Source organism: Ursus americanus, chromosome 21 (genome assembly GCF_024610735.1).
Source record: "Ursus americanus isolate L20-20 chromosome 21, mUrsAme1.1.p, whole genome shotgun sequence".
In the NCBI taxonomy this organism is placed as follows: domain Eukaryota; kingdom Metazoa; phylum Chordata; class Mammalia; order Carnivora; family Ursidae; genus Ursus; species Ursus americanus.
Window position 1 is genome coordinate 15,234,258 of NC_142147.1, and position 23,270 is coordinate 15,257,527.

The 23,270-nt window shown below is 39.0% G+C and overlaps 1 protein-coding gene across 7 annotated transcripts in view; it reads right to left on the bottom strand.

Annotated features, from left to right (window-relative positions):
• The window catches only part of CNOT1 (CCR4-NOT transcription complex subunit 1), a 105,480-nt gene that overhangs the window by 66,729 nt on the left and 15,481 nt on the right, over positions 1-23,270 (bottom strand). For all 7 annotated transcript variants that reach the window (XM_045806916.2, XM_045806913.2, XM_045806917.2 and 4 more), the window contains one exon: positions 11,940-12,215. In XM_045806916.2, the coding sequence (XP_045662872.2) occupies positions 11,940-12,041 (102 nt within the window). In that variant the 5' untranslated portion in view covers positions 12,042-12,215. The remainder of the gene's footprint in view (positions 1-11,939; positions 12,216-23,270) is intronic.

Below are 23,270 nucleotides of genomic sequence, written 5' to 3' on the forward strand. Positions count from 1 at the left end.
CACAGTTTTAGACTGTAATATGCTCTATAGAAGTAATGAAGCATCTTCATATTTTTCTTGTTAACAATTTTAACTCTTAAAAATACTGATTCTAGTTTTTCTTATCTGTATGAATATTTTGGGTTACTTTATAAAAATAGATTTGCATGTATTTGAAAGTTAACTATATTGAAAAAATTGTGCAGCAAATATAAAGGGTAGTTCTAACATGAAAATCATTAATTCAAAGGACAAAACTTTCAAATTTCTAAGCAAAAGATGGTGGAACTATTAGAACTTTGTTGGGCTATTGAATAACAAAAAACTTATTTCCATTTCCAATAAAACATACTCCTGAAAAAAGTGGTCCAGAGAGACAAGGAAGATAGCTCATTATTACCACCTCAAAAGACAGGCCAAATCAGAATTCTATCTGGGACTGATAATTTCAGAAATAAAAATGTTTAGGACTGATTAATGTCCCAGAACATATATGAGCCAATAAGAGACTACCCATTTAGAAACCTAGATCAACATACTGCAGAATGACAAAGGAAGTAGAGCTGAGGAAACAACAAAGCTCATGACGCTACCTTTAATGTCTATGAGCAAACCATCTAGCCAAAGGCGAATGCTGGAGAAGTAGAATGAAGGAGGCCACAGGAGGTGGCAACCATTACCGAATTTGAAAACAGAAAGGACACTCTACCCAACATACTTCTCTGCCCTCAAACATCCCTAAGATTGTTTACATGTGAGTAAACAACCGGGTCGATTCAAAGATGAGCAAAAATCCAATGATTCAGTATGGAACCTATTTGAAAAAACTGTAAAATAAACAGAACAAAGAAACAAGACAGATGAAAAGCATACATTTTGAAGGATTTACCCAAATAAATAAATCAAATAAGATTTCATATTGTCAAAGAAATTATATGAACTGTTTTTGTTTTTTAAGGGGAAAAGTCCTCAAAAAGGTAAACATTGGTTCAAAGACAAGAGAAGGAAATAAAAGCAAGCTTGCAGTACTTAAAAGAGAAACTGAAGGCAGGGGCGCCTGGGTGGCACAGCGGTTAAGCATCTGCCTTCGGCTCAGGGCGTGATCCCGGCAATCTGGGATCGAGCCCCACATCAGGCTCTTCTGCTATGAGCCTGCTTCTTCCTCTCCCACTCCCCCTGCTTGTGTTCCCTCTCTCGCTGGGTGTCTCTATCTCTGTCGAATAAATAAATACAATCTTAAAAGAAAAAAAAAAAAAAAGAGAAACTGAAGGCAAAAATTTTCAGAAAAGATAACTACCTATCAATATATCTCTATCCCCATGAAAAACAAATTCAAAATAAACAACAAAAATATCCATAAAATAAAGACTTGAACAGGAAGATTGAAAGATACACAAGAAAGCACAAGAAAGGCTGATGCAGCATAAATAATGCCACATCATACACATAAAGTCAATAAACTCTATAATAATAAAAAATTATAGGTATATTGAGGCTCGGAGTAGATGCAGGTAGGAAAAGTCAGTTAACTAAAATAAAATGGATAAGGAAGGATAAATACAAGGGAAGACAGTCTGGGAGTCTTTAACATTACACATTGCTGAAGATTAATGGAGAGTAACATTTACAAAACTAGGGGTAAACTTGACTCAACAATCTAGTTGTAGTTGGACATTAAATAAAAATGAGAAACATATTCTCAAGCATGAAAGAATTCTGTTACCACCACCCAAGTTCGAAATGAAAGAAATCTGACAATGATCTACAGCCAAAAAAGAAATGAATGAAAATACAAGGGTTTTTTGGGAATACAGAAACTGCAGTAAAGGACAGGCAGTAAGAACTGAATCCACTTCAATATATAATATATTTCTAATGGGTGCCTTATTGGCTCAGTTGGTGGAGCACAAGACTCTTGATTTCAGGGTCATGAGTTCAAGCCCCACAATGGGTGGACACGGAGGCTACTTAAAAACAAAGAAACAAAAAACCAAAAACTGCATTTCTAGTAAGACTAAATTGCTTCTTGAATAAAAGCTGTTTTACAGATTTACCTTTGGGAACAAAAATTTTACATAATTACCAAGCAAAATTAAATTACTAAAAAAGTATTCCCTAAATATTGGAAGTAATATGAAAACAATGAAGCCAACACGATATCCAGTTGGTGGTGTAACTATGCCAAGAACTACTCTAAATAACTTTAATACATTAATTTGATGGCACATCTCTAGTGAGATACACAGCCATATCTCATTTTATTGCACTTCACTTTACTGCACTTTGCAGGTAATGTTTTTGTTTTTCAAACTGAAGGTTTGTGGCAACTGTGTATTGGGTCATTTCTGCAAAAGCATTTGCTCATTTCTTCTGTGTCACATTTTGGTAATTCTCGCAATATTTCCAATTTTCCCATTATATATTTTTTTAAAGATTTTATTGATTTGAGAGAGAAAGAGAGAACGAGAGAGAGAGCGCGAGTGCACGCACACACAAGAGGGGGGAGGGTCAGAGGGAGAAGCAGAATCCCCACTGAGCAGGGAGCCCGAGGAGGGACTTGATCCTGGGACTCCAGAATAATGACCAAAGCCAAAGGCAGTTGCCTAACCAACTGAGCCACCCAGGCGCCCCTCATTGTACTTCTTATGGTGATCTGTGATCATTTTTTTTTTTTTAGATTTTATTTATTTATTTGACAGAGAGAGAGAGACAGCCAGCGAGAGAGGGAACACAAGCAGGGGAGTGGGAGAGGAAGAAGCAGGCTCCCAGCGGAGGAGCCTGATGCAGGACTTGATCCCAAAACGCTGGGATCACGCCCTGAGCCGAAGGCAGACGCTTAACGACTGTGCCACCCAGGCGCCCCTGTGATCATGATTTTTGATGTTACTATTCTAAGTGTTTCAGGGCACCATGAACTACCCCAATACAAGATGGCAAACATAATCAATAAATGTCATGTGTGTTCTGACTACTCACCAACTGGATGCTCCCCAAACTTTCCCTCTATTACCTGAGACACAATATTGAAATTAGACTATTAATAACTCCACAATGGCCTCCTAAGCGTTGTCAAACTTATCTCACTTGAAATCAAAAGATAGAAATAACTATTAGTTGAGGAAGGCATGCTGAAAGTCGAAACAGGCCAAAAGCTAGTCCTCTTGTGTCTAAGTTGGCCAAGGTGTAAATGCAAAGACAAAATGTCTTAAAGGAAATTAAAAGTGTTACTCCAGTGAACACACAAATGATAAGAAAGCATAAGAGTCTTATTGCTGGTATGGAGAAAGTTGTTGTGGCCTACATAGATCGAACCAGCCACGACATTCCTTTAAGCCAAAGCCTAATACAGAGCAAGATCCTAACCTCTTTTCAACTGTATAAAGCCTGAGATAGGTGAGGACGCCGCAGAAGGAAAGTGTGAAGCTAGCAGAGATTGGCTCATGGGGTTTAAGGAAAGAAGCCATCTCCATAAAAGCACAAAGTGAAGCAAAGGCTGATGCAGAAGCTACAGCAAGTTATTCAGAAGATCTGGCCAGATAATGAAGGCAGCTACAGTAAACAACAGATTTTCAATGTAGATGGAAAAAGACTTAGAAGAAGAGATGCCATTTAGGACTTTCACAGCCAGAGAGAAGTCAATGGCTGCTTCAAAGGACAAGCTGACTCTCTTATTAGGGACTAATGCAGCAGGTGACTGTAAGTTGAAGCCAAAGTTCACTTAGCATTCTGAAATCCTAGAGCCCTTACAAACTATGTTAAATTGACCCTGCCCGTGCACTATAAATGGAACAAAACCCTGGAGGAAAGCACATCTGTTTACAACGTGGTTTAGTGAATATTTGAAGCCCATTGTTGAGACCTACTATTCCGAAAGAGATTTCTTTCAAAATATTACTGATCCTTGACAACACACCAGGTCACCCAAGAGCTCTGATGAAGATGTATAGCAAGATTAATGTGGTTTTCACGTCCACTAACACAACATCCATTCCGCAGCCCATGGATCAACTAGTCATTCCTACTTTCCAGTCTTACTATTTAAGAAATACATTTCTTAAAGCTAGAGCCAGACAGCAATGTCTTTAATGGATCTGGGCAAAGTAAACTGAAAACCTTCTGGAAAGGATTTACCATTCTAAATGCCATCCAAGAAGAACATTAAAGATTAATGGGAAGAGGTCAAAATATCAACATTAACAGGAGTTAACGGAAGAAGTTGATTCCAAACCTCAAGGATGACTTCAGGGGTTGAAGACTTCAGTGGATGAAGTAACTGCAGATGTGGTAGAAATAGCAAGAGAACCACAATTGGAAGTGGCGCCTCATGACGTAACTTAATTGCTGCAATCTTTTGAATGAGCAAAAAAAGTTTCTTGAAATGGAATTTACTCCTGGTGAAGATGTTGGAATGACAACAAAGTTTAGAATATTATATAAACTTAGATGATAAAGCAGCAGAAGGGTTTGAGAAGACTCAAATGTTTTTTGAAGATTTTATTTATATACTTATTTGAGAGAGAAAGCATGCACAAGCAGGAAGAGCAGCAGAGGAGAAGGAATAGCCAACTCCACGCTGAGCATGGAGTGCAATGTGGGGCTCCATCTTATAACCCTGAGAGTTCACGACCTGAGCCAAAATCAAGAGTCAGATGCTCAACCAACTGGGCCACCCAGGCGCCCTAGGACTGACTCCAGTTTTGAAATAAATTCTACTCTGGGTAAAATGACATCAAAGAATATCACATGCTACAGAGAAATCATTCTTGAAAGAAGAATCAATCGATGTGGCAAACGTCCCTGTTGTCTTATGTTAAGAAACTACCAGGGCCACTCCAACCGTCAGCAGTCACCACCCTGACCAGTCGCAGCAGCCATCGACAAAAGGCAAGACCCTCCACAGGCAAAAAGATTAACTCTGCTGAAAGCTTATATGATGGTTAACATGTTTTGGCAATAAAGTATTTTTTAATGGAAATATGTACACTTTTTAGACATAATGATATTACATACTTAAGACGCTGTACTATAGTACAAATGGGACTTTTAAAATTTACTTGACTCACTTTATTGCAATGGTCTGGAACCAAACTCACATTATCTCTGAAATATGCCTAAGGATACCTCTGGGATACCCTAAGGGCTCCCCTTCCCCCCTACCTCTATTTTCCACAATCATAGTGCAGTTAACAGCGTCAGGGCTGTTAGTCTGAAACTCTTGATTGTGCAATGTGGAACAGAGTAAATGATTTTTTTTTTTATCACTGAAAACTGGAATTTTGTGCATAGGAAAAAAAGGAAATAGATTTCAGATCATTAATGCAAGTAAAGATAAATTGGGAATACCAGTAGTATCAGTATGAACTCATGGTGTATTTTCTCCTTAGCTTTGTCCACTGAAAGGCCTAATAAATGAACAACTGATCATCAGCAAGCAATGCAAGTGATGAAGTAACTTTCTAGGTCCAAAATGGTGCCACTCCTGCCCAGGATGCCATGCCAGCAAACCAAAACTTAGATAACTTTCGAGTCCCTGTAAATGTTCCACTTCACCAGAAATGCAGTACATTCAGTCAGCCAATACCCAAAGGCCAAGCCAACTCTGGGCCTTCTCACCTTTTTTTTTTTTTTAAAGATTTTATTTATTTATTCGACAGAGATAGAGACAGCCAGCGAGAGAGGGAACACAAGCAGGGGGAGCGGGAGAGGAAGAAGCAGGCTCACAGCGGAAGAGCCTGATGTGGGGCTCGATCCCATAATGCCGGGATCACGCCCTGAGCCGAAGGCAGACGCCCAACCCCTGTGCCACCCAGGCGCCCCTGGGCCTTCTCACCTTAAAGAAGGTTGACTATGTGGCCCCAGCCAACCAGATGTTTTTCATTAGTCTCTTCCTCGTTTTTTATTTGTAATCCTATAAAAATAGCTTCTTACCTTCTGCCCCATTTTGCAGTTCCCCTGAAGGGGACTGCCCATGTAATGAAGTACTACATAAAGTTTGTTTGCATCACCTAAGTTGCCTTCTTTAGTCACTTTTTAAGTGGAGAGATGATCTCCATATACCATTTTCCACTAAAATAAAACCAAGGCCTCTTAGAGAAACTGCTGATTCCAGGTCTGAAGCAAGATGAGTCTAGAATATTTTAGTTTCCCAGTTTCAGAAATGACATCAAGGACTATAAATTACAAAAATAAGGGGACAAAGAACTTCAAAGCCAACAAGAATTAAGCATTTACTGGCCAAAGAGTCTCATCAGTAATACTTTTCAATGAACTCAAATATATCAAATATGTTCAAAAATACATGAGTTCTTGGTGCACCCGGGTGGCTCAGTCAGTTAAGTGACTGACTCTTGATTTCGGTTCAGGTCATGTCAGGGTCGTAGGATCGAGCCCCACATTGGACTCTGCACTCAGAGGGAAGTCTGCTTGGGAATCTCTCCCTCTCCCTGTGCCCCTCCTCCCACCCACACACCTGCACCCACACGTGCTCCCTCTCTAAAAAAATAAACCTTTAAAAAAAAAAAATACATGAGTTCCTAAGAATACTAGAAAACTCATTTACTGATCATGTTTAGAAGATGATAGGAAACAAGTCACTCTGAAAACTGGCAAATAAATAGAGAATCAAGCACTGATCTTGCCCTTCCTATATACAATGTACCTCAGGTAACCATATAGTTGGTAAGCCAAGTTTCGCTTTACAGAACTATTTCAGGGGCACCTGGGTGGCACAGCGGTTAAGCGTCTGCCTTCGGCTCAGGGCGTGATCCCGGCGTTGCGGGGTCGAGCCCCACATCAGGCTCCTCCGCTATGAGCCTGCTTCTTCCTCTCCCACTCTCCCTGCTTGTGTTCCCTCTCTTACTGGCTATCTCTATCCCTGTCGAATAAATAAATAAAATCTTTAAAAAAAAAAAAAAAAGAACTATTTCAAGAATGCATAACAGGAAGAGTACCATCACTTCGCAATCCCTAACAAATTAATGAATCCAGTCAATGAACAAAGCCTGCTAAAAATCACAAAAGTAGAGGAAACCAAACATTGCAAACCTCCTGATGAAAGTACACAGCAACTACAAACTGTCCAAAAGAAAGAAAACTCTTAACCTGATTGTGCTTCTAAATTTACCAACTTACAGAAAATACAAGAGAGCTAAGAACATGTTAAACACCACCACGGCAAAATTCACACTGTGGGTAACTACAGGACAAAGAACCTGATTTAACAAAATAATTACAAGAAAAAAAGAGTGAGGGAAAATCAGAGATTTTAAAAGAGATTTGATAAGGCCCAATGCAACACACATTTATTTTATTTGGATCCTAATTCAAACCCAAGTGTGATCAAATTTTTAGATGAGGCAAAACAAGAAATCTGAGTGTTAACTGGATATTACGTTTAGAAATTATTGCACTTTTTTTTTTTTAAGGGCCAGAGAGCAAGTACGCACCCACAAAAGCTGGGGAAGGGCAAAGTGGGAGGGAAAGAGAATCCCAAGCAGACTCCACACCCAGTGCAGAGCCCCAAGTGGGGTTCCTTCTTTTTTTTTTTTTTTTAAAGATTTTATTTATTTATTTATTTAACAGAGAGAGAGAGAGAGAGAGAGAGACAGCCAGCGAGAGAGGGAACACAAGCAGGGGGAGTGGGAGAGGAAGAAGCAGGCTCCCAGCGGAGGAGTCCGATGTGGGGCTCGATCCCAGAACTCCAGGATCACGCCCTGAGCCAAAGGCAGACGCTTAACGAGTGAGCCACCCAGGCGCCCCCCAAGTGGGGTTCCTTCTAATCCACCCTCAGATCACACGACCTGAGCAGAATGTTTAACCGACTGAGCCACCCAGGTGCCCTATATATCATGCTTTTTTAAATGAAGATGAGAGGTGGCACCTGGGTGGCTCAGTCGGTTAAACTTGATTTCAGCTCAGGTGATGATCTCAGGGTTGTGAGATCAAGCCCTGCATCAGGGTCAGTGCTCAGCATGGAGTCTCCGTGTCCTTCTCCCTCCTCCCTTTGCCCTTCCTTCAGCCCATGCAGGCGCTGGCTCTCTGTGCCAAATAATAATTAAATAAATAAATAAAGCCTTAAAAAAAAAAAACGGTGACTAAAAAAATGATGTGTGGTACACAGCAAATGCTTAAATAGTAATTGCATAAAATTGTTAGGACACACTCTGACCAACCCAGCTTTCAGAATTTATCCTAAGAAATCAATCCAAATAAAGGAAAAAAGGGGTAAGTCTTCACTAATGAGGTGCTACTGGATTAGTTTCTTCAAAAGATGAGAATTCCAGGATTTAGAATGACTTAAAGGGCGCTGAAATTCAGATTGAGGAGATTAGATTTTGTTCTCTACTGAAAGGACTGCTGAAGGTATTAGAACAATGAACTTAAACACTATAATTCATCAAAGCAGCATTAATTGCAATAAGCCCTATAAGCACACAAAGCTGTTATTACAATGTACTATGGACACTGAAACAAATGAAAAGAAAAAAATCTACTAGGAACTGAGTAATTCCACGAACTGAGCTTTTCCATTAGAAAGGAAAGAAGAGTGGCCCAAGCTTGAATTTCTAAGAATTTATCCTACAACTAAGCTAACACATACATGTAAAAACAATGTTAAAACAGCACTGAGGGGGCGCCTGGGTGGCTCAGTCGTTAAGCATCTGCCTTTGGCTCAGGGCATGATCCCGACGTTCTGGGATCAAGCCCCACATCAGGCTCCTCCGCTGGAAGCCTGCTTCTTCCTCTCCCACTCCCCTGCTTGTGTGCCCTCTCTCGCTGGCTGTCTCTATCTCTGTCAAATAAATAAATAAAATCTTAAGAAAAAACAAACAAACAAACAAACAAAAAAACCAGCACTGACAATAGCAAAAGCAAAAAATAAAGAATATAACCTAAATGTCCATCAACAGTGAAATAAATTATGATTCATCCATATAATGGTTTCCTATGCAGCCTTAAAAGAAGAAACCTTTATGTATAGGAATAAGCAACAAATTTTCTTTTTTTTTTTTTTTTTTAAGGTAGGCTCCACACCCAATTTGGCTCAAACTCATGACCCTGAAATCAAGAGCTGAATGCTCTACCGACTGAGCCAGCCAGGCACCCCAAGAATACTTTCTAAGATAGACTGGTAAGTTAAAAAAGAAACAGTGACACCTGAGTGGCTCAGTTTGTGAAGCGTCTGCCTTCGGTTCAGGTCATGATCCCAGGGTCTTGGGATCAAGTCCCATATGGGGCTCCTTGTTCAGTGGGGAGGAGCCTGCTTCTCCCTCTGCCCCACCCCCTGCTTGTGCTCGCTAACAAATAAATAAAATCTTTAAAAAAAAGTAAGTAAATAATAAATTAAAAAGAAACAATCAAGATATAGAAAACTATCATATGCCAACATATGAAAAAAGAACGGGAAGTATTTTACTATTTTTTTAACTTTATAGAAATAGTTTTACTTAACATGATTCAGCTTTGTCAGAATAATATTTTCCTATTTTCTACATGCAAGTATCTTTGGAAGAACAGTTAAGAAACAGCGGCAGAGAAAAATGGGTAGTGGGGGTAATCAGGTTAATATATTATCTATTTTAAATATAAAACTAGAGTGCCCAGGGGCGCCTGGGTGGCTCAGTCAGTTATGCATCTGCCTTCGGCTCAGGTCATGATCTTCAGGTTCTGGGATTGAACCCCCACCTAGGACTCTCGGCTCAGAAGGGAGTCTGTTTCTCCTTTCCCCTCTATCGCTCCCCCCTACTCGTGCTCTCTATCCCTTGCTCTCTCAGATGAACAAATAAAATCTTTAAAAATAAATAAAAAATAAAAATTGAACTACAACCTCTATATACACACCCCAAAAACAAGGAAGAGAAAAAAGTTCCCAAACAATTCTTAGATTTAGCTCAAATAATAAGGCACCTGTTTTTCATTTAAAAGCTTGTACTTATGTACTACCTTATATAACAACTGTAATTTATAATGCAGAGAAAGAATTTTTTTAAATAATGTTTATGACAGGAACTGTATTAGGTGCTCTTCTTAACTTCATTTAATCCTAACAAGGACATCAGACGAATTTTATATTTATCCTTATTTTGCAGATGAGGAAGATAAGGTTCAGAGAAGTTACCTGTTGTCACACAAGTTTTAATTTAATAATATATACAACTATAGTATGATACTCCATTTATTAACGAGAAGGGGGTACCATCATGACAACTAAGATACAGTGTATTATTTAACTTTCATAAAGATTGAATGAAATGCTTTACAAGTCAAACCTATACTTAACAATTTTTTTTTAAGATTTTATTTATTTATTTGACAGAGAGAGAGACAGCCAGTGAGAGAGGAACATAAGCAGGTCGAGTGGGAAAGGAAGAAGCAGGCTCCCAGCAGAGCAGGGAGCCCAATGCGGGGCTCGATCCCAGGACCCTGGGTTCACAACCTGAGCTGACAGCAGATGCTTAATGACTGAGCCGCCCAGGTGCCCCGAGAACAATAATTTTTAAAAATTGAGGGGTCAGGGCACCTGGGTGGTTCAGTCAGTTAAACGTCTGTCTTCAGCCAGATCACGATCTCAGGGTCCTGGGATCAAGCCCGGCACTGGCTGCCCGCTCAGAAGGGAGTCTGCTTCTCCCTCTCCTGCTGCTGCTCCCCTGCTCATCAGCACCCTCAAGCGCTCCCTCTCTCTCTCAAATGAATAAATAAAACCTTTTAAAAATAATAAAATTGGGGGGATCAATGGCAAAAAAATTGGGGGGCAAAGGATTTGAACTGACATTTCTCCAAAGGTGTGTTTGTGTATAAATAAGCACATGAAAAGACGTTCAACATCATAAGCTACATTATCGAAACAATGAAGTACCTGTTCACGCCCACTAGAATGGGTATAAAAAGACATAAAATAACAAGTGTTAGTGAAGATGAGGAAAAATTGGAACCCTCATACACTACTTGTGGAAATGAAAAGTGATCCAGAGCTCTAGATAAAGTATGACAGTTCTTCAGAAAGTCAGAGTTACCATATAACCCAGCAATTCCATTCTTTGGTATATACCAAAAAAACTGAAAACAAATATCCATCCAAAAACTCATAAACAAATGCTGAAAGCCACACTACTCAAAATAGCCACAAAATGGAAATAAATTAAATATCCAACTAACAGATAAACAAACTGCAGAATATTTAGAACTATTGTTCACTATTAGAAATAATATTCATACAGTAGTATTATTACTCATAAAAAGGAATAAAGCACTGACACAGATGCCATCCAACATGGATGTATCTTTTTCTTAAAGGGAGTGTGGGGGGTGAGGGAGAGAATCTTAAGCAGGCTCCACACCCAGCACAGAGCCCAACGAGTGGCTCAATCTCACAACCCTGAGAGATCATGACCTAAGCCAAAATCAAGAGTCAACACTTAACTGAGCCACCCAGATGCCACAAAAAGATGGATGGATATTGAAAGCACATTGCTAAGTGAAAGAAGGCAGACAGAAAAGACCCCATCTGGTATGACTGCATTTATATGAAATGTCCAGAAAGGCAAATCCATAAAAGCGGAAAGATAAGTGATTGCCAGGAGCTGGAGGGAGGACATGGGAGAGCAACTGCTAATGAATTCAAGTATTTCTTTTTGAGGTGATGAAAACATTCTGGAGTTAGATGGTGATGATTAAGTAACTTTGTGAATCTACGAGAAACTACTGAATTGCAAATTTTATAAGGGTGGGTTTGACAGTTTATGAAGTGTATCTCAATTTTGAAATGCAGATAAGAAAAAAAATGAGACTAAACCAAATCAGGTATTTCATAATTTTTACAGAAAAATTTAAATCTGTGACTCCTTTAAAAAAAAAAAAAAAGGACTGGGATAAAATCTCTTTTATATATTAAAGCTGAGGAGAACTTTCTTTCTATTGCATACTCATTCCTTTAATGGTACTTGTTTTCTAAGTTTACTTACATGCTGTATTTCCTGCTGGCTGGCTCGGTAGTTTTTCTTGGTTAAATTGTCCACCAGGTAGCTGATTTGAGACAAGGCCAGCGAGAGCGAGTCAAGATTCATTGCTGGTTGGGGCGGAAGCAGGCGGCCGAGCCCGGCGCAAAATCACCATTATTCCCCTTTAGTCACCTCAGAGGCAGGTTAATGCTTTCTTTGTAATTAGCCTATATCTGATGTCTGTACAGTGTCTTCAGTTCTTCTTTACCAGGGGTATTACTCTGTTCTGAAACATGGCACCTGTTTTAAAAAAACAAAAGAATAAAGATCAGATTTTTAAATTAGTTTATTAGGGGAACAAGAGTTAAACAATCTCTCCATTTTAGTACCCGAAATACCACTAAGGACTCAGAAAAAATAAAATTAGTATGTCTCAAGCACTAATTACAGAAGATGCCAAGTCTGAAAATTAGGTAGGGACAGTATAAAAAGAAAATACCATCCCCCCCCCAAAAAAGTTGCAGGTTAGCAAGACAACCTGTAATATCTGGATGTCTATTTTATCTACTTCAAAATGATTATGTATAATATACACTTTAGAAACAGGAGGAAACTACTTAAAATTAGGGTTGGTGGAAACACTCACCTGACATCTTCTGTTCCTCTTCCCACACCATCTACAACCTATTTATAAGATCCTATATATTAACTTTTACTCCTTATGTACTGCTTCAGAATCAAGATAGTTTGGTCCTAGAGCTGTTCCTTAGGGTACATGTTTTAGGTATCTGAATGGCTGTCTTAAAGGCAAGCAAGGGCTTCAGGACCCAAATTCCTTCCCACATTGTTGAAAATTTTACTATGAAGATTTAGAAAGGGAAGCCCAAAGCAGAAAATGACAGAATGCTTATCAGTTTAATTCCAACCGTGGCCTGAGTCAGAGGAACTATTCTGTATTACAAAAGGGGGGGGGCCACAAGCTTTTCTTACGAATTCACCAAGTACTGCTGAAACACAAAAATCTTTGAAAACAAGGAGCTGAACTTACGCAGCTTTATGTTCTGAAATCAGCTCATGATTTCATTACAATCAGAAAATTCGCAAAGATTAAAAGACCCTTTTAACACCTTGACGTTTAACAATTTCTAAATGAATTAGAAACACTACATTGTTTTGTTCTGTTTCATTTTATACAAAGCAAAAGTTCAATCCTCCACATGTTCCCCAAGAAAGAGGAGAAGCTTGAAAATGTGCCAAGATATTTTCTGTTCATTCTAAAGTAATAACATGTGTGAAATTAAAGACAAGTTGAGTTTCTATCTATCCATTACACACAACTAAACTTGCCTGCTATAAATCTTAGAGAAGTTTTCTTCATGTTCTGGTCATAGCATATTTTCTCTATCAGACTAGTAAAACATCCACGTTTGAGGACATACTACAGAAGGAATAAAGGCAGAGAGAGGACTCACCAGACTGTTAACAACAGTATTGTGTACAACCTTCCCTGAAATTCAAATTGGCAATACTACAAAAAGTGTTTACTGCACTACCCTTAAACCTATAATTCCACTATTAAGAATGTATCCAAAAAAGAAAAAAAGTATCCCTCCATATATATGAAGTCTTTTTGCCTCAAGAACTCAAAGGGGGGAAAAAAACCCAAAACTCAAAAGACACAGATTTTCAGGGAGGTCTATCTCAGCAAAAAGAAAAAGTTAAGTAAAATGATAAAAAGTAACTCTTCAGGGGCACCCAGGTGGATCAGTCAGTTAGGCCTCGACTCTTGACTCTTGATTTCGGCCCAGGTCGTATCTCCGGGTTGAGAGACCGGCCAGCATCAGGCTCTACCCAACCCCCCCCCAGCAGAGAGTCTGCTTGAGATTCTTTCCCTCTGACCCTCCTCTGGTTCACATGCTCTCTCAAATAAATGAAACTTTTTTTTTTTTTACATTTGCTGTCTCATTTTTTTTTAATGTTTTATTATGTTAAGTTAGTCACCACACAGTATATTATTAGTTTTTGATGTAGTGTTCCATGATTCATTGTTTGCATATAACACCCAGTGCGCCACGCAATATGTGCCCTCCTTAATACCCATCACCAGCCTATTCCAATCAAATAAATGAATCTTAAAAAAAAAAATCATTTCTTAGTTGAGTCTAAAGAAAGCCCTAGACTATACAATTAAACTACAAGACTTTGTTGAAAGAAATCAAAGATGACAAAACAAATGGAAGGACATCACATTAATGGATTAGAAGAGTTAATACTCTTAAATGTCCACAACACCCACTCAGTCAGTGAAACATCTGACTCTTGATTTCAGCTCAGGTCACGCTCTCAGGGTTGTGAGACACAGCACCGCATCAGACTCTGTGCTAAGCATGGTGTCTGCTTAAGATTGTCTCTCCCTCCCTCCCACTCCAAAACATAATAATTTAATAATTTTAATTTAATAATAGTATATTATTAATATAAATTTAATAAAGATAAATAAATATAAAATAATAAAATAAAATTAATTTAATAATAATAAATTAAAATAATTTTAAGAATTTAAAAATTAAAAAAATTAAAATGTCCACACCAGGGGTACCTGGGTGGTTCAGTCAGTTAAGTATCTGCCTTCAACTCAGGTCATGATTCTGGGGTCCTGGGGCCAAGTCATGCATCAGGCTCCCTCTTCATCTGCTCCCCCCCTTTTCGTGCTTGTGTGCTCTCTGTGTGAAATAAAATCTTTTAAAAAATTAAGAAAAATAAAAATAAATAAAATGTCCACGCCACCCAAAGCCATGTAGATTCAACACAAACCCTATGAAAATTCCAATGGCATTTCTCACATAAACAGGAAAAAAAAAAACAAAAACTAAATTGGTATGGAACCACAAAAGATCCTCAAGAGCCAAAGCAATCATGAGAAACAGGAACAAAACCAGGGATGCCTGGGTGGCTCAGTCAAGTTTAAGCATCTGCCTTCGGCTGGGGTCATGACCCCAGGGTCCTGGGACCAAACCCTGTATCAGGCTCCCTGCTCAGCGGAGAGCCTGCTTCTCCTTCTCCCTCTGCTGTTCCCCCTGCCTGTGTGCTCTCTGGCTCTTACTTGCTCTGTCAAATAAATAAATGAAGTCTTAAAAACAAAACAAAACTGGAAGCATCACACTTCTTGATTTCCAACTATACTACGAAGCTACAGTAATTAAAACAGTACAGTCCTGGCATAAAAAACAGACCCACAGACCAAAAGAACAGATTAGAGAGCATATACAGTCAACTAATATTTGATAAGGAAGACAAGAAAAACCAATGGGGAAAGGATAGTCTCTTCAACAAACGGTGCTGGGAAAACTGGATGACTACATGCAGGAAAATGAAAGCGGACCTCAATCTTACACCACTCACAAAAATTAACTCAAAATGGATCAAAGACTTAAACAGAAGACCTGATACCAAAAAAATTCCTAGAAGAAAACATACAAAGGAAACTTTTCAGATCCAGTCTTGGCAATGATTTTTTTTGGACATGACACCAAAAACACAAACAACAAAAGAAAGAAAGAATCAACAAATGCTACTACATCAAAATTAAAAGCTTCTGCACAACAAAATAAACAACAAAATGAAAAGGCAACCTACAGAATGAGAGAGAACATTTGCAAAACGTACCACATAAGGGGTTAATATACTAAATTTATTTTTTTTAAGAATTTAAGAGACAGAGAGAACAAAAGCAAGGGGAGAGGCAGAGGGAGAGGGAGAAGCAGACTGCCCACTGAGCTCGGAGCCTGTGGCGGGGCTTGATCCCAGGACCTGGAGATCATGACCTGAGCCGAAGGCAGACGCCCAAACATCTGAGCCACCCCGGTGCCCCTATACTAAATTTATTTTAAAAAACAAAACAAAAACTCCTACAACTCAGTAATGACAACAAAAAAATCACAATCCCATTAAAAAATGGGCAGAGAACCTAAACAAACATTTTCCCAAAGACAACATCAAAGTAGCAAACAGGTATATCTGCAAAGGTGTTCAACATCACTAATCATCAGGGAAATGCATACCAAACCAGGATAAAATATCATCTCACACCTGTAAGAAGGTCTAACAACAAGACAAGAGATCAGTGTTCGAGAGGATATGGAGAAAATGGAACTCTTGTGCACTGCTGGTTGGACTATAAAGTGGTTCTATCACTATGGAGAACAGTGTCGAAGATCCTCAAAAAATTAAAAATAGGGGTGCCTGGCTGGCTTAACCGGTAGAGCATGTGACTCTGGATCTCAGGGTTGTGAGTTCAAGACCCACCCTGGGAATGGAGCCTACTTAAAAAACATAATGATTAAAAATAAAACTACCATATAATCCAGCAATCCCACTTCTGGGTAATGAAAACACGTTACTGAAGAGATACATGCACTTCCATGTTTATTGTAGCCTTATTCACAATGACCAAGATATGAAAACAACCAGGATGCCTGGGTGGCTCAGCTGGTGAACGTGTGACTCCTGATCTCAGGGTTGTGAGTCCAAGCCCCACACTGGGTATAGAGATTACTTAAAAATAAAATTTTCAGGGGCTCCTAGGTGGTTCAGTCGGTTGAGCAGCTGCCTTCAGGCTCAGGTCATGACCCCAGGGTCCTGGGATCCAGCCCCACATCGGGCTCCCTGCTCCATGGGGCTCTCCCTCTCGCCCTCCTCCTGCTGTGCGCACGCACGCACGCTCTCTCTCTCAAATAAAAAAAGAAATATTTTTTAAAAAATAAAATTAAACAAAATTTAAAAATAAACTCTTTAAAGAAAAAATGATACGGAAACAACCTAAGTGTCTGTCAACTGATGAATGGAAAAAGATGCGATATATACACACACATACACACACACACACACAGGAATACTTTTCAGCCATGGGGGAAAAAAATAAATACTGCCATCTGTGACAACACGGATGGCCTTGAGAACATTATGCTGAGATAAATCCAACTGAATAGGACAAATACTACATGATATCCATCATTCGTGGGATATTAAAAACAATTCAGAAACAGAGAACAGATTGTGGTTGGGGCGGAGCGGAGAGGGCTGGTGGTGGTAGCGGTGAAATGATGAAGGTGGTCAAAGGTAAACTTTCAGTTATAATCATTAAGTCCTAAGGATGTAATATAGGGTTATAGAGTAAATCTTAAAAGTTCTCATCACAAGGAAAAAGAATTTTTTCGGTAACTATGGGTGGTTGTAGATTTGTTGTTGTTATTGCTGCTGCTGTTGTTTTTAAGTAGGTTTCAAGCCCAGGGTGGAGCCCAGCATAGAGCCCAAAACAGTGCTTGAACTCAAGAACCTTAGATTCGATACCTGACGTGAGATCAAGAGCCGGACACTTAATCGACTGTGCAACCCAGGTGTCCCTGGATGGTGGTAGATGCTACCTAGATTTATTAGAGCGATCATTTCACAATATACTACATCATTCTTTATGTGGTACATATGAAATTACTATAATGCTCTATGTTGACTGTATCTCAGTAACAAAACAAACAAAGGATTTAAAAACCAAACTCAAAAAAAACAGTGAAATGGTAGCTACCAGGCAATAGAAAAATGAGTGTTTAAGAGTACAAACTTGCAATTTGTAGATAAGTCCTGGAGATCTAATACACAATACAGTGATTATACACAACAAAACTGTATTATAAACATTAAACCTGCTAAGAGACTAGATCTTAATTGTTTCCACCACTAGAATAATCATACGAAGAGATAGAGGTGTTAGCTAATGCTACAATGGCAAATCATATTGCAATATAAATGTTAACAAATCAGTATGTGGCACACCTAAACTTGTAATGTTCTATGTCATTTATATCTCAATTAAAATGCCCTAAACAGAAACAATGATACCCCAAAAGCAGTATACCCATTTAAGTCCTGAATGTTGGTTTCCAAATACTAAAAAAAAACAACAACAAAGGTTCCTTGGAGAAATGACTAATTCCAAGAGTCTGGATAAGGAAAACAGAAGATGAGTTTACATAATGCTGTGACAAAAGGAAACACTCAAAAATCTGAGGGGGATATGTCAGAAAGACACAAGAGCCAATAAAGGCAGTCTCACTTAATTCTGGATCAATCTGAGCATCAAAAAGGGACTTATTATAAGCAATGACTGCATAATTTACCCCAAATGCAACATCTTTTAGAAGTGGCAGCAAAATGCAAAATTATATGCTTACTGCCAATCAATATACTCTAAATTTTTTTTTAAGATTTTATTTATTTATTTGACAGAGATAGAGAGAGACAGCCAGCGAGAGAGGGAACACAAGCAGGGGGAGTGGGAGAGGAAGAAGCAGGCTCACAGCAGAGGAGCCTGATGTGGGGCTCGATCCCGTAACGCGGGGATCATGCCCTGAGCCGAAGGCAGACGCTTAACCGCTGTGCCACCCAGGCGCCCCCAATATACTCTAAATTCTTAATTTATCACATACCTGTGATAAATTGGGCACACTTGGGTGGCTCAGTTGGTTTTGGCTCAGGTTATGATCTCATTGGTGTGGGATTAAGTGCCAAGTCAGGCTCTGCACTCAGTGGGGAGTCCGTTTGAGATTCTCTCTTATTGCCTTCTGCCACTCCCCCAACTCACTCGTGTACACGCACACATGCTCTCTCAGATATATCAATCTTTTTTAAAAATGTTGATTCAGGCAATAATCATCAATACCTAAAAAACCTCAGGTGAAAGGTTGCTGGCACAGTTGCACACTACTACCCAACAAATTACCTACTAATTGCAAAAGGAAAAAAATGTCCCTTTACAATACAGCTATGGCAGTCACTATCTTAATCAAATGAGTAACCAAATTTATTACTATGGTAAAACTGCCCAACATATGTGCCTACTGATGTGTTACAATATGAAGTTATCACCTTGATGTATTCTTGCCAAAAATGATTAACATAAATCTAACCATACCTCTGTATCTATCAATTCCCAGGAAATAAAGAGGTAAAACTGACAAGTTTAAACTACACGAGATCCTATTAGATAAATCCAAGTACTGGTTCATTCTACCTAGGTCCACCACCCTGCACTTGTCAAAAGGATAGCAGGGAGAGAAAAAAATGGGATCTGTTCTGATTACAAAACTAAAACAAAAAGCATAATGTGAACCTTAATCAGACCCTGACTCAAAAAAGTTATAAAAGATGGGGTGGCACAGTCAGCTGAGTGTCAGTCAGACTCCTGGTTTTGGCTTCAGTGGCGATCTCTGCGCTCACTGCAGAGTCTGTTTGGGACTCTCTCCCTCTCCCTCTGCCCCTTCCCCCCTCCAAATAAATAAATAAATCTTTAAAAAAAAGTTAAGAAAGATATTCTAGAGTTTTATAAGAGTATTTAATATTTTTAGCTATAGTGTGGCTATGCAAGAATGCCTTAAAGATGTCTTAATTTGCAGGAGATACATCCAAGTGTGTGGTATCAAACCAGTAAAAATATATGAACAGGGATGGGCAAAATGGGTAAAGGGGAGCAGGAGGTACAGAGTTCAAGTTATGGAATGAATAAGTCACAGGAATGAAAGGTATAGCATATAGAATCCAGTCAATAGTATGTTAATAATGTTGTATGGTGACAGATGGCAGCAACACTTTTGAGTACAGATAGCATAACATGGAATTGTCAAATCACTACGTTGTACACCTGAAACTAAAGTAAGACTGTCAACTATACTTCAATAAAAATATATGAATAACAGAAAAAATAATTATGGTAAGATGTTAACTGTTGAATCTAGGAAGCAGTTATGTGGCTGTTCACTGTACTATTTTCATTTTTCTGTACATGTGAAATTTTTCTTAATAAAACTGGGGATGGGGGATACGTATTTTATAACTTAAAGCAGGGATTACAAGCATGTGATGTGATTTCCAAAAACTTTTTTTACCCACGATTTTATTTTAGAGAGAGTGAGACACCACAAGCGAGAGGACGAGCAAGCAAGAGGGGCAGAGGAGGAGGGAGAGAAAGAATCTCTGGCAGACTCCCTGCGCCAGACTCAGGGCTCAATCCCAAAACCAGGAGATCATGACCTGAGCTGAAATCAGGTATCAGACGCTCAACTGACTGAGCCATTCAGGTACCCCAAAAAACTGACTTTAGACTCAATTGTATTTTAAGTTTTAGGACTATAAAGTAATTTTTACAAAATGAAAGTTTAAGATAAGTAGCAATTTTTTAAAAATCCAAAATTTAAACCCACAGGACCAGCAACTACACATAGGCTAGATGTACACATAGGCATATGTACACATAGGCTAGATGAACAAGCGACTGAACCTCTATGTCCCCCCCATTTGTAAAAATAAGGCCTCATCTAAATGAGAGCTTTCCCAAAAGGGTAAATCTTTAATGGGTAGGAGGTAGAGCAGAGAGATAAGAATCTTCCAACGACTCAAGACAGTCTCTTAGATTGCTCCAGAGAGCAGCTCAACTAGTCTACCCTCTGATAACATCAGATGAAAAATAGGAAGTAACCAGCACAAACACAGTGGATGAGATGCTCTATCATCTAACATCTGCTTTAACAGTTCGCTGAAAACTAAGCAGCTGTCAATCCTCCATGCAACTACTGGAGAAGTTTACACATGCCAAGTAGTATGGCCAGGCTGACCAAGATGTGACTAACTTGTCCAGAGTGATAATATGGAAAGGTGAGTGGTAGGTTCTTGAGAGAAGGAATCAGAACTCTTAAATCTCTTGTCTTCTGTTTTGGTGACATGCGACATAGCTGTAATGGCTTACGATGTAAGATGTATACAAATTCTCATATTAAACATTCATCATTAGTTTTACATGATTATTTTTACTGTTGGGCTCAAATACATTCACGAATTTTTAAAACTCGGATCATCGTATTTTATCCAAAAAAGGGGGGGGGCATCACATTTAAATATTTCAACTTTGGGCCGCCTGGGTCGCACAGTCAGTTGAGTGTCCTGACTCTTGGTTTTGGCTCAGGTCATGCTCTCATGGGTCCTAGAATTGAGCCCTGATGTCACCTCCACACTCAGCAGGGAGTCTACTTGAAGATTTTCTCCCTCTACCCCTCCCAGCTGCTCGAGCATGTGGGTGCTCTCTCAAATAAATAAAATCCTAAACAAAAAACAATCAACCAAAAAAAAACCACTCTCCCTCTGCCCCTTCCCTGGCTTGTACACTGTCTCACTCTCTCTCAAATAAATAAATCTTAACTATTTCAATTTTAAGTCTCTGAATGGATCTAAAAATGTTTTAAATATATCACCTTTATTACGCAAATGAAATTTCTCTTTGATGATGACTGTAATTTGGAGATCATTAAAATGTATGTAGGCTTTTCAAGAATAAAACTGACATAAACCTGATTGCAGAAACAAGCTCAAATTCATTAAACTATGAAGGTATTTTTATTTTATTTTTTATTTTTATTTTATTTTATTTTTATTTTTTTTAGATTTTATTTTTATTTATTCAACAGAGATAGATACAGCCAACGAGAGAGGGAACACAAGCAGGGGGAGTGGGAGAGGAAGAAGCAGGCTCATAGCAGAGGAGCCTGATGTGGGGCTCGATCCCACAACGCCGGGATCACGCCCTGAGCCGAAGGCAGGCGCTTAACCGCTGTGCCACCCAGGCGCCCCATGAAGGTATTTTTAATTAGAAAAATTTACTATTATCATCCCTTGTTTTATCAGGATTGTATAAAATGTCCAAAATGATCTCCTTCCATTTCACTCCAGGATACTTTATAAATACCTTCATTTGCTAAAATGGCACTCCTATTAATTCTTGGAGCCTAACTCCATGCCATGTGAATACCTTAGGTGCTATAGAAAACAAAAAGTAAACACTATCTCAAAGGGCTTAATAGAATAAATACAGATTTTACTACAGTGCTATGCAACTAAGGCAATTGTAAGAATTGGGAGATGGGTGGGTGCCTAGCTGGCTCAGAGAGAAGAGCACGTGATTTTTTTAATCTCAGGGTTTTGAGTTAGAGACCCACGCTGGGTGTAGAGATTCCTTAAATAAATTTGAAAGAAAAAAACACCTGGGAGATGGGAGAGAGACCTATTTAAAATGCTGACTCCTAAGTACCACCCTACACCAACAGAATCAAAATCCTTGAAGAAAGAATACAGAATACTATATTTTAAGCATACTGTGCAGGTTATTCTTACGCATTTTAAAAGTTGAGAACCACTAAACTTACTAATAGCTCTGGGAAATGTTTTTTAAAAGTATACCAATAAGCGTCTGCCTTTGGCTCAGGTCATGATCGCGAGGTCCTGGGATCCAGCTCCACCGGGGCTCCCAACTCATATACATATACATATATACATATATACATATATGTATATATGTATATATGTATATGTGTGTGTATGTATATGTATGTGTGTGTATGTATATGCATATATGTGTATATATATGTGTGTGTGTGTGTGTATATATATACACACACACCCCAAACCGGGGCACCTGGGTTGCTCAGTCAGTTGAGTGTGTAACTTTGGTTCTGGTCATGATCCCAGGTTCCTGGGACTGAGCCCCGCATTAGGTAGTCTGCTTCTCCCTCTGCTCCTTCCCCCCGCCCCGCTCCTGCTCTCTTATTTATATAAATAAAAATTTTTTAAAAAGTATATCAAACCTCAATGCAATCTCTACTAAGAAGACAAGGAAAGCCCTTCGCATCTGTTCCTTTTTCTCCCCTTAATTTACAGTTGGGCCAAAGATAGCTCTGTAAATAAAGGCAATTTGGTCTCCCACTGCACTGAAGCCAGCAATCTTGATATTATCACCTAACTTGCTCTAGGTTTAAATATCAACAGGTACTTTAAAAGCCAAATAAGTCAGACCCAAGGCTATCAGTTTATTAACACTCCATCTTCCAACATTAAAAATATATGGGAGATGCCTGGGTAGCTCAGTCAGTTAAGCATCTGACTCTTGATTTCAGCTCAGGTCATGATCACAGGGTTGTGAGATCGTGGGGCTCCTGCTGGGCATGGAGCCTGCTTAAGACACTCTCTCCCTCTCCCTTCACCCCCACCACCGCTTGCTCATGCTCTCTCTCTCTCCAAATAAATAAACATATAAATATAGATAGATATAGATATAGATATAGATATAGATATAGATAGATATGGAGGGGCGCACGGCTGGCTCAGTTGGTGGAGCATGCAACTCTTGACCTTGGGGTTGTAAGTTCGAGCCCCAAGGTAGGTATAGAGATCACTTAAAAAATGTTTTTAAATGGTGAACAAATACTTAAGTCTACTAATATTACAATCTGACCTTGAAAATTCTCTTCCCAACTCTGA